This window comes from Phalacrocorax carbo, chromosome 6 (genome assembly GCF_963921805.1).
Source record: "Phalacrocorax carbo chromosome 6, bPhaCar2.1, whole genome shotgun sequence".
NCBI classification, from domain to species: Eukaryota; Metazoa; Chordata; class Aves; order Suliformes; family Phalacrocoracidae; genus Phalacrocorax; species Phalacrocorax carbo.
In genome coordinates this window covers 39,008,438-39,021,149 of record NC_087518.1, presented here as the reverse complement: position 1 = coordinate 39,021,149, position 12,712 = coordinate 39,008,438, and the positions used below count along the sequence as shown (strand labels likewise).

General features: G+C 36.0%; 1 protein-coding gene across 4 annotated transcripts in view; it reads right to left on the bottom strand.

Moving 5' to 3' along the window:
* The window catches only part of CAMSAP2 (calmodulin regulated spectrin associated protein family member 2), a 93,589-nt gene that overhangs the window by 21,793 nt on the left and 59,084 nt on the right, over positions 1-12,712 (bottom strand). For all 4 annotated transcript variants that reach the window (XM_064454781.1, XM_064454782.1, XM_064454783.1 and 1 more), the window contains 2 exons: positions 11,692-11,833; positions 8,343-8,482 (listed from right to left, as the gene is read on the bottom strand). In XM_064454781.1, coding sequence (XP_064310851.1) covers positions 8,343-8,482; positions 11,692-11,833 — 282 coding nt within the window. The remainder of the gene's footprint in view (positions 1-8,342; positions 8,483-11,691; positions 11,834-12,712) is intronic.

The window sequence follows — 12,712 nt, the reverse complement described above, 5'->3', positions numbered from 1 at the left end:
GGACAATTCTTAAGCCTATTCATAATAAAACCCATGGCTTTTCCTGGTGTTCTCCACTTGCTTTGGCTTCTGCCATTGCCAAACTGTTGTGAGAAACAGGACACAGTGCCAGGTGGAGCTTTGGTTTGATCAAGGACAGCTGTTATTTTCGTTTTCAGAATGGAGTCGGCTTCTACATTTTCTGTATGACTGAAGATGATCTTTAAAATAGACTTTGCTATTATAGATATTAATAGAGCAATCTTTATATGCATGAAACATATTGATTAGCAGAGCATGGGACATTTCTCTCATTTCCAGCCCTTTGTTGGCAATGAGACCTTCCCTTGTCTCCAGGAAAACCTTGCTGCAGATTAAGAATTATATTTGGGCTCCTGAAATAAATGTATAACTCATTCAATTTCACAGAGCTCTGTAGGAAAGAGACCTACATATCAACATATATGTTATTTATTTTCTGGAGGATTTTAGAAGAATGAGGGTTATCCGCTAACAAACTGCAGAGCTATAAGAGCATAGCAAATGATTTAGATGACAATTCTCTAACAAAAGAAAGACAAATTCTGAGAAAGTAAAACCAGTGGTATAGTTTCTATTTCAACTTTTACTTTGTCCAATGAAAAAATTTGCTCAGGCATACATGGCTGCAAAGCGTGTAGATCTTCTGTTATCAATTCACCAGTTAGAGGAGGAAAACGTAAGCAGAATGATGAAGCTTTTCATGATCCAGCAGGACACAGAAGAAAACTGCTTTGTATTCTGTGATGGACCCATTAACTTTCCACTTCATAGCTACCTAAACAGGCAAAGATTGCTCACATTCAATGTTTAACTCAATATTTGAGCACACCTGGTGTATGCCTGCAGAGGATGTACTCTAATTAAAAATTGTATCCAGACTATGTAAGACTTTCATTTAAGACTTTTGACAGCTTCACTATGTTTTCAGTCACTCAAATGTCAAAATTCCATTGTTGCATTAATTTTGTTGCCTTAAAAATGCATACCTCAAATCTTGGAGTGCAAGCAAATGTTTGAGAAAAATTCTAAACAAAATGTCATTTTATTTCAGAAACAAAGCACAGGCATTAGGGGTAAGAACATATTTTTACAATTTAAAAAGAATTACAAAAAATGTTTAATAATAAATGAGATAACCTCAATTCTGTATCAGTAAATTTGAAAATATAATTTTAAGTATCTATTTGACATTTTGATTTAGATTTATTTTTTCTGAATATTTCTAATGTAGATAAGCCTTTACTCCAGCAAAGGGATACTCTTAGACTGAAAGCTGCTCATATGCTTTGGTAAATGGTAAAGGGATCGGCCAGATGTTCCCATAGTTATTACATAAAAGCTATAAATAGGCTAGGAAAAACCCCTTCTCTGCTTATTCAGCACAACAGAACTGAATGAGGCAAAGTTCATACCAAAATCTTTTCCAGTCAAAGAAAATCTTAAGCACAGCATTTTGGTATCAGATGCTGATTTCACTAGGAAGCAACATACATAAAGAAAAAAATCAGCTGTACTTCTCAGGCAAAATATGATTTTTAATGCTACAATTTCAAAATATTACAATTTCTACAATTTTTCTCTTAATATTCCCCCCACTTACCTCCCCTCAAACTTTAGATTGTTAACTTGAATTCTTTTACTAGAAAAAAACCGCAAATTATAAAATGTTCTAATCATAGCTTTGTCCTAATCTGAAATAATATTGTATTTAAATACTCTGATTTCCTATGTTTATGTTGAAATGCTGCGTTGAACAGTGTAACTATTTTATGAAGGACTCAGACATTCCTTCTGAGAATATCTTCTATGCAGTCCTGAGCTACTGCAAGACAGCTTGTTTTCCCCGAAATCACCAAAGCATTATTTACTGAAGTAAAAGTGACACTGTTGGCTGCACAGCCCGCTTAGGACCAAGGCTACTTTAGATGTCTGATGGTGAAACATCATGATGGAAACTGTATTTTCTCACAAGTTATTTTTAGTCAGAAAGGGATGTTAGTAATAATGATCACAGGGGAGGACTGGTGATCAGTAACTTAGTTTTTTGGGAAAAATCTAACTGTGGGTCCGTAGTAGTCCTGCTACCCAGGGCTAGAAAGAATGTAGATATTATTTACACAGACTTTGCCTTGATTATGCTGACAAAAGTTCTAATAGCTCGTCACATGGTTATCACATGCACTTATACACAAAAATATTCAGAAGCATGAGTATTTTAACAGTACTAAAATAATAAAGCTCTGAGCAGTTCAGACTGGCTCAAAACCACTCAACAGCAGATGGCAGACTTGCAGCTTCTTAGACGCTTTTATTTGCTAAACATTCTGATTGCATTTTTTCAATTTGATATTTGCAAACTGTTCATTAGTTGTATGTAGGCAGCTGTACTACCGGTTACATTTTATCTGTTGCATCTTCTGGTACTGTACAATAAAAATTCTTCAGTTTAACAGATTTTGGAAGATCATCTTTTGGAAAAAAAATATTCCCATATTCTGAGTATACAATCTAAAGTCATTACTTGCTTTTGTATCAAAGGGAGATGTAAGCTAGCTTGTTTTATAAACTTTTATACAAAAAAGAGAAATTATTTCCTTTAACATCTCTATTCCCCCTCCACAATTTTAAAATCATGATTAATTTTTAAATCAAACTCGCTAACAGAAATAGTATGTCCTATCTTGTCACTTAAAGTAAATTCTATCCTTCTAATATTTATAGGTTTTAGATCTGCATTTTGATAGAATAACTACTATAAGGTCATACGTACATTACTAGTAATTTGTAATCAGGTTTGAATCCACTAAAATTGAATGCAAAAGCAGCCATAGATGCTTTTAGGAATTTTCTCAAAATGAACATAAAAATACACTGTAAAATTTATATCACAATGCACATTAAAATCTCTGTTCAATAGGCCAGGAAAGTAAGTTACCTCAAATGCAAATCCATAGTTTATGTTACAAAAGGGATAACATAAATGCATCAAGACTGGAGTGTTTCAAAATGCAAGGCCAAATTACAGCCCTGTGTATGACCCATGCACTACCAGTTTGCTGTATCTCCTGCCACAGGTTAATAAACGCCACAACAATTCAGGCTGAAGACTTCAGTATGTCTTATTTCAGACCAGAACAAAGAAGTGGGAAAACTTGCCGTTAACATCAGTGAAAGCTAACCACACTGCTTCCCTTTAAATAATGAGTCAGGAACATTTGGTCCCCCTCAGGAGAGAAACCTCCTCTTAGAGAGCTGTTCCCTGATTGAATCTTACTTTTCATTCCTCATCCTGAATCCTTTTAAACCAGCCAGATGGGATCAAATCCCTGGGCCAACTCCCACCAGACGTACCTAACTGCCTCACCGAACACAGCCAGCTGCTCTCCCAGGTCCTTAAGGAACCCGTATGCATGCTTACAGGGACTTCAACTGCAAATTCAGGCTAGGGTTAGCAGCCTGACTGGCAGAGGGTTTTTTCACTGAGATTGGAGGGAAAGCTGTACGACACATGTGGATGTCGTGTAGCCCCTCATCTCTAGGATCTGCCTGTGACACAACTGAACACAATTTTTCTCACTGAGAGAGGAGATGGTGCTGATTAGAGCTTTTGCTTACATTTTTGCAAAGTCACCATCAACATTACATCAGAACGTGCAAGTATTCAAAACTGCTCAAGTGCAATAAAGATTTTTAGTGTAAAAAAAAATCCTTTAGATATTATATTCTCCTGTTCAGTTCAGCAGTGAAAAAAAAAAAGAAAGAAAAGAAAAATGAAGTTTTGGAACCAGCCTCTCCACCTGGCCTACTGGGCCTTTGACAGTGCAAATGTTTGTTCGGTCTGCTCTGGTTAGTAACTAAGTGCAAAAATAAGGTACCTATTCCATGTACTTAGTTGTGATTCTGCACAGTTTGGAGTCTGGCCCACATTTAGGTCACAGGAACGCCCTTCATAGACAAGAGACAGATTTGCTGAATTTCACATTCAGAAAGCTTTCATTCTGAGTAATTGTGCCTTCTGCATGAGTTTGGGTGATCAGACTCTACAGTTATCAGAAAACAGCAGCCAAAGAGAAGAAACATCCACGCTGAGGGGCAGCACGTAGAAGTGTTGCAAGAAGTGAGAGGCTGCAGAGACTTCTAGCCCCGCTGAATCCCCAAGAACCCCCACAGAACAGCAGGACTGGGCCAGAACTCTACAAGGCCATCAGCTCAGGCTAGTGTCAACAACAGCTTGTGTAACCCCAACCACACCCACAAGGGCAGTACCTGTTATATGCAGACAAAGAGTACACAATTATATGTATATACACACCTAAAGAGACAAGTGAACCTCTTGAGAGACTTTCTGGACACCTTCCCAAAAGCCACTGATGGGCCAGTGTGACCCTCTGCTTCTGGCGGGCCACTGGGTTGGCCTCCCACCCAGTAAAAAATCACTGAGCGAGGGAGTGTGTGTGAACTGTGTGAGCAAATGAACACATTGTGTGAATAGTTATCTCTTATTAAAAATTGATTCATTCTATTAATAATAGCAGTTGTATTAATAAAAGGTGTTCTAATATTGGTTGTGATATGTGTCTCACCCTAGACTCAATCCTCCATCAATGAAAAGGAATGTACTTACAACAATATGTGTAGATTAAATGAGTAACACAAGTTTAGGATGGCTATTTAAAACAAAACAAAAAAATACCAACAAAATCCCCACACATTATTGAAGGCTCAGATAAAGGAATACTTACAAAAGACAACTGTGTGTCAACTGATTCAATGCCAGGTTCCTATGTGAGCTCTCTAATCACGGCAAACATCAAATGATTCAAGCTGTCTGCCAGTACCCCCTTTGACAGATAACCTGGTAAACGACTCGTTCCTAGACCTGAACCCTATGGTCCTACTAGAATCAACTGGCAGGGAATGATCTAAAAATATCAAGAATATAACCAAATATGTGTTTTTTCCTCCTTTAGAAATACTTTCAACATATATCTTGCATGACAAATGGAACATGCGAGATGCATATTTTTTTTTTTTCTTTCTGTTCAGGGACCATACGTGCCCTTTACATCCTCTCATGAATTACATATTCCATAAGAAATATACATTCCATGCTTTATTCAAGCCACAAATGCTAAATACTATTACACTAGAGTGATCAACCGTTGGACCAAAGCAATAAAGAAGTCTTTACTATTCTGCAAGGTGGTTTATGCGTCCTGTGATGGCACTTCATACAAGTTCTTCCATTTCTACAAACTCGTTCTTTGGATAGGCAGAACGTGTGTGTCAAGACACGATAAAACAGCTCTTTCAGTTCTGTGTCATTTCCCAGACACAAGTGAAGATCAGGATATTTAAACAAAACCCAATCTGTTCAGGATAAAACTGCTTACAAGAGAAGGGAAGATGGAAGATCAGGGTAAAAAAAGAATCTGCACAACTAAAGACAGATCCAAGATTTTCTATCCTTTCTACTTGTTAAATATGCTGGGAGGATTTAGAAAATATTGTGATTATTTTTATGTAATCTCTCTCTACTTGTGTTTGCCTGTCTCAAAGGAAAACAACCAGGAACAAGTATGGTCCCTTGGTGGTGCCTCAAGCATCCATGGAATGTATTAAAATATTTTTTTCTTTAACATCAGTAGCCCTCCCTTAGTAAACATCTTACGAAGTTCACAAACGTATTTCTCTTAGAGGAGGAGAAATGGACAAGTGAGAAGCAACAAAACTTATTTTCTGCTTCATTTGATTGTGACACAGTAAAGCTGTCTAGACAAAGCTTATTTCTCCTCTGTGCTAAAGGAGAACTAAGCCAACAGTTTCATCTGCTGCAAAATCTGAGCACCTATATCAAAGTCGCTGGATGATTGTTAAGAGAAGTTTTAAATTAATCTGACTTTGTTCCTGTGCATTTTGATGGAAAAGCTAAAAGTGGGCACAAGCACCTTGGCCAAGTCCTGCACTACATTTCTGTATCATATACTATCTACAAGGTACCTTGAGTTAACACAACAGGACAGCACAGTGTGCCCAGTAAGGAGTGTAAGGTATGCACTTTGTACTTGATCACTTTAAAAGAAAGAGGCTCTGCTCCCTTCCTTCTCAACGACTAGCATGAAGTCAGGATACCTAGTGTAATTTCTAGGACCACGAAAGGCACAGCGTTATAATTCAAAAACTCAGCTATAATTTTTTTCTTGAGGCTTTTTCCAGTAACATACAAGCAGTTTGGCTCTTTTCATTTTTCCTGTCACTACTATGAAAGTAACAGACCTTTAACCAAAAGCATAGTGCCACCTACTGTGCAGTATGAGTCACCCTGAAAACAAATAGACATCTTTGCTGATTTACACAGACACCTGAAACCAAGACACATGCTTCTACAGATCCTCTAACTCGATACTACATAAATTTTATAGACTGAGATAAAGGTGATTTCTACTAACCAGTTTAATTCAATGTGTAATATTTAATCCCCATTTACAATACAAGTTTTTCCAAAGTGACAACAAAAGTCTTTGGAGAAATATATATTTATTAAAACTTACTCTGATCAGATGCACTGGAAAACTAAGAAAAAGCTCCTTTAACTGTGAAGTTATTTTGAAAGCAAATTAATTCTGAACACTGGAAAAACAGAGTTTATAGCACTAGCCAAAGTTTCTGTGCCAAGTTTTAGAAGAAAAACTTGGCAGCCTTTCTTTGTAGCATTTACATCTAAATAAGTATCCACACCACAGCAACTTGTAAAAACATGATCACAAAAGGGCTTTCTCAGTTCTAGAAATACTCTAAATCTTTGAAAGAACTCAAAATCCTCTAAAAACAGTGTTCAGAAACAGCAAATTAGAGAGTCTGTAGCATTTTAAAAGTGTGAAGTCAGATGCATTGGGATATTGACAAAATATTTATTCTAGTTACTTCTCTCAAATTGAAGCTTCATAGTGCATACTGGCTTGAGAAATAATTCAAACCGTTACTATAAAAATTGTATTATTAATTGTCACGAATGAAACCAAAGAATAATGAATTCCATCTATTCCATGTATCTGTAAGCAAAGAGAAACAATCAAAATGCAGTGAAAGAGTCCTACTCAAGATCATCGAATACAGTTGTAGGACCATATGCTGGGAAACTACAGATGAGAAAGACTGACGCAACAGACTTGTTACAAGTATGTAGGTAGAGTATCCGAAATTTTAAAACACCAAAAGCTGGTTGAAAGCACTAACTACACAGCTTTGCATACACAAAATAAAACAGCAGCAGCTAAATAGTCTAGACTTAAGTCCTACTGTCCTTACTCACCCTGGCAGCTCACTACTTATTTGAAAAGCCTTAGATTCAACTCTACAGGAGACAACAAAGCTGTATTCAAGCTCTAGCCTCTGCAGCTCAGCTTGTGAGATTACTATAAAGATCATAAAAGCAGTGAAATGACCCAGATATTTAGAAACCAATTATATCCCATCTGCAATGGATATGCGCACTTCGTAAAAATAATATTTCATTCCCTAAAGGCAGGCCAACAAGAATTTTAAGCAAACGAAGAGTTTTTTATATAGAAGAAAGTCTTAGAGAAACACAAGAATGAAAAAATCAAAGCTACAATTAGGCAAGAAATAATTACTCATTCTTTTACCACCCAGGCTTAAAAAAATGATAGAATAAGCAAAACCTTTTTTTTTCCCCTGTTTCTAAAAGCACAAAATCTTAGAATGACTGAAAACAGTTAATTCCTTATTCAAACAACTGTATTTGTTGTAATTGTGTTCCTGCTTGTGTTCTGGGCATAAACCCATCAGATTTTTCAATGAAATTAACTCAGAAGTTTACACTTTTATGAAAGTGAAAGAACTTTAAGGTTAAATACCATAAAATTATTGTGTACACAAAAATGAGTAAGAAGAGTGAGTAATAATTCCGTAAACAACTCTTCAATATTTTGTCTTTTTGTTAAAGCCTTAATAAATTTAAACTAATGCAGATCACTATTACATTTTAACAGAAATATCATGGATGATATGGTTTAACTAACAACTAATTAATAAAGAAGATGAAGTGTGAAATAGTTTTGCACAAAATCAAGGTTTGTATAAGTACTTTCACAAGTGCTTTTTTACAAACACTTCAAACTTACTAGAACATAACTGCCAAAAGAAGGTGGTTTTACATGCTGCTGAAATTTGTGTGTTGCGTGCTATACCACAAGAGATGCAATATGCTTTTTCATACAGCAGCAGATCAAAAAAGGCTAAATATATCATTAGCAAAACAGTCCTGTGGACGCTGCCTGCATTTTTATTTACTTATTTACCTTTATTGAAGAAGCTGCATAGAGCATGTCCTCGAGACTGAAATGGCAACACTGGTTAAGGTATTCCTGGCAAAATTCTTGTATCAATTGTAGATTATACAGGCTGTCAGCCAAAGACATTGTCTCTTTCAAACAAATATCTGAAAAGGAAGATCAGAAGGCAAAGATTAGATATACTTATAGATTTGCAAAGAAGTGCTTTTTGCTTTGCTGGATTCTGAAGCATTTTCTCGATAAATTCAGACTTGATTTTTGTTTTTCAGGAGGCTTTTATTTTTCTGTTTCAGAAATTTAAGAAGTGACACCTTTACATTTTTGCGGTTTTATATCTTTAGACATTTTTCTAAACTTGAATTTTGTTTTTTCACTACTGACAAGTTTTTTTTTTTTCTGCTTTGCCTTTTCTGCAAATGGAAGTTATGCTCTAACTCCTGCTATTTCCATATAATAAAAAACCATATTTAATCACTAATGTATATTTTTTCAATTAGATTTTCTATACAGCAATGGCAGTAGGAAATGTATGCTTTTTTACAAAGTTCTCCATACATACTAGTTCTTTGTCTTTGCGTAGAGACCTGAGAGTACATTTTAATGCTATTAACCCAAAATCGTCCCAAAAACCCAGCATCAGTTTAGTCTTATGCATTTGGTTTTGTTGATTTAGATGTTTGATATGAGATTTTACACGGATCTGAAGCCTCTGATATATGAATTATCACTCCCTGTTTGAAAGTGCCATTTAAAGACAAGTGGTAGCAGTGAACACACTAGTGTAGTTACGCCATATTCTCTGAATACTATTTATGCCTGGCTAACCTCCTGCTCTCTTTTTATGACTGCTTCTTGGAAAATTAAGTAGCAATAATAACTTCCTAGAAAAAAACAGACAGTCCTTGTAAAACGGAGGACTGAATAAAAGAAAATTAAATATACTTCCAAAGCATGCATTCCTAAAGCAACAGTGTATGACACAGCTCCACATAAGTTTGAAATTGTTTAGGAGAAAAGGTTTCCTCAGAGAAAGAATCTGCTTTGATGCTAGCAGGACAATCTGACCTATTCCATCATCCCAACCCCACATATGATGATGACTGGAAAAAAATGTTTGACTAAACTGACTGAAATGGGATTAAATTTATGTGAAGTCATGCATTTGGATCTAATAAAATTCTAATGTGATTCACTGGTTGCAAGTGATATTGAGTAGGGAGGTATTGTGTAATAGCCAATGTAAAGATGTTTATGAGCTTTCAGCATCATGCAGCTATGAAAAAAAGCAAACATGGTGCTAAAAAGTATCCAAAAGTTTATTTCCAGCAGTGACAGAGAAGCACTGTACAAAGCAGCAATGAGATGCCAGTCTGGATTTCTGTGTACGGTTACGACCATCCACATTCAAGAAACATGAACCCAAACTGGACTAGCTGCACAGGAAGACTATTGAGGATAATAATGAGAATGGAAATCCACTTCAGAAGGGCAAACTGAAAAAGGCTTGGTTCAGTAGCCTAGGCAAAAAAACCCACAAAAAACACCAAAACCAATAACGGAAACGTATCAAAAAGGTAGACATCAGATTAGGAGAAGGTATTCAAGCCAAAGGGCACTGCTGGAGGAACAACAAAGGCACGTAGACAGGCTACAAGCACATTTAGGTAGAAAGCAAGAATAAGATTTAAAACCCTGTAAAAAATCGGGCTCTGCAACAGTGGGTAAGAACAGTGGGTAAGAAAGAGCTAGACAGTTTTAAGATAGAACATGATAAATTCATGAAAGGGATTATGTAATTTCATACAACAGCCAATTTCTTGACTCACTGACATAGGGAGTCCTTTCTAGTCCTGCATTCCTTGAAGGAAGCCTAGATTTGAAAGTTAAATAAAGTCTTAATGAGAAGAAACAATCTATTTCAGACTACAGAGAACTCTAGTTTAATATTTTTTCTTTTTTTGTTAATATATTTTTAAGCATTTTCGCATATGCATTTTTATTACCTGCCTTCTTCAGTGCCAGTACAAAACCAAATCTCACTGAAATTTAACATGCATCAAAAATTATATTATGTAAATACAGAGAAGATAGGCAAAGTCTTTCTAAAGTGCTTCTAGTCGCTTCAGAGTACCTTTGAATTTACTTCCGAGACAATGACACACACATTTATATCTCTTTAGGTCAGGACACTTAACAAGAACATTAAAACTAAAATTCCAAAGACGACATGTGCCTTATTTTGTTTAAAGTCATATGCTGGAGGAATCGGCTGGTAAGTATATATGTGGTCACGCAAGGTATTCAAGGTCTTTTGGACTGTCCGTGTTTTCAGCCATGCTAAAACAGTAAGGAGGAACTAGGTGTTACCCCCATTCAACATTACCCAGTTTTAACTCTTCCCTAATCGCATACAATAGTATATATTTGGCTGCAACATTTATGTAAATTGAAAGTTGTATTTTTCAAAATTCAGAAACCAGAGAAGAATGGCAAATGAGCACATCTTAGTGTCTTTCATCTTCAGTGCCTACTGTGCTGCAAGCTTCCTGTAAAGTGGTTGTGTATGTGAATTCCAGATTTCAGTCCTTAGCAAGCTTTATACCTTTGTTCGTATTCCTGGATTTCTCAGAATGCTTCTGTATAAGTGTTCCCACGACATCAAAGGTATCATGGACAGAACACAAGCAGAAAATGATGGGTGTTAGCTGCCAAGACATTTTACAATTACATGAGGCTCTTAGTTGCCAAGAGGAAGATATGACTTTAACCAGGCAATTGAGCAAAAGACGACGAAGCTGCTCATCAGCACAGACAATTGCTATTACAGAACAGTATGACATCAATACATTCTAGACTCTATATTTTTGTTTCCTCTTTAAATGAAATAGGTAACTGTCAGGTGAACCAAAAAGCCCAGAACACAGAGCAATATTTGCCATGCAGTGCAGCTATGCAGAGCTTGACTCATCTTAACTTCTCCCATGTTTTATATCTATAACTGCTCATATTCACAAGAAAGCACTTATGCAGCTTCAAGAATAAGAGCTTTCCAGGTGGTTTCAGGTATCAGAGTACAAAGGCAAATGTGTTGCCACAGTCAGATCTGTAATAATATATCTTCATATGCTTATATTACTGTGATAACATGAAAGTAAGCAGAACATGGAAGGACACCTTGGTTCCTTTTATTCAAATGTAAAACTAAATAGGCACGAAGTTAATATTAAACCCACCACACTCAAATTATGCTTATTCTATATCATATTTAAGCACCGTCCTTCACAGAGTTATCAAACACAGACATTTAAACTTTTATGGACATATGTTTATAAGTTGAGAGACACATTAGACATACCTTCCAGTTTAACAATATCTGGACAGTAGAAGTGGATCAGGGCTGCTAGAGCACAACCATCTGTACCATCTTTCAGCAGATTCTCCACCAGTGGAATGCAGGGCAGCTGTTTAAGCAATGTTTGCTCCTTCCTGTAACGAGCCTACAATATAGAATGAAGAAATTTAGAGAGACAAAGGCTCTGAAACATATGAGGAAGAGAGAGATTAATGCTGTAGGTTTTATACTCTGTTAGTGAAAAAGCAGTATTCAATAAATACATTAATATCCTCAGTGTTAAATTTCTTAAAACTATTCATGTTATGCCCCATTTTGAATGGCATAAATAATATCTAAGAGGAAAGGAACATACAATGCTAATATTGAACCTTTCCTTCAAAACTACCAAATTTTGATGATCTCTCTATAGCACACCAAATTAAATAACATCATATACCTTAATTAACATTCAACACTCATTGTTATACAATCAGAAATTATCTGTGTGTAAACACAATGAGACCAATTCTTAGCTGGTGTAACTTCAGTTTACTGGCAAGTCAAATGACTCTGAAGTTAGCACACCTCAGAATCTTGCCCCAAATCTCATTCATATAACTGACTTAATGACGAATTCAGAAACAAGGAAATTTGCATTTGATCAACTCCATTTTTATTACTAGCATGTGTCACTATAAGCAGTCCTAAACATAGAGGAGCATTAATGGTCAAGTGCTACGACCATTCAGTGGCCCAGTTATGAAAGGAAATATTTTGAAAAAAGACTTGCTATATAAAGAGATCATTAGTTCAGAATACCAAGATAACATTTATCTCCAGTGAATATATTTTTCATGGGTTGTTTTTTGTTGTTGGGTTTTTTTGTGTTTTTTTTTTTGGGGGGGGGGGGGGGGGGGCAGTTGGGGGTGTGAGTTGGGGCTTATTAAAATAATGCTTTTCATCATTCTTAGTTTCTTTTCACTTCTTCCTGGGAAAACAAATGGAGGTGGACGAAAGTGCTATAGATTTTAATTTGTTAATA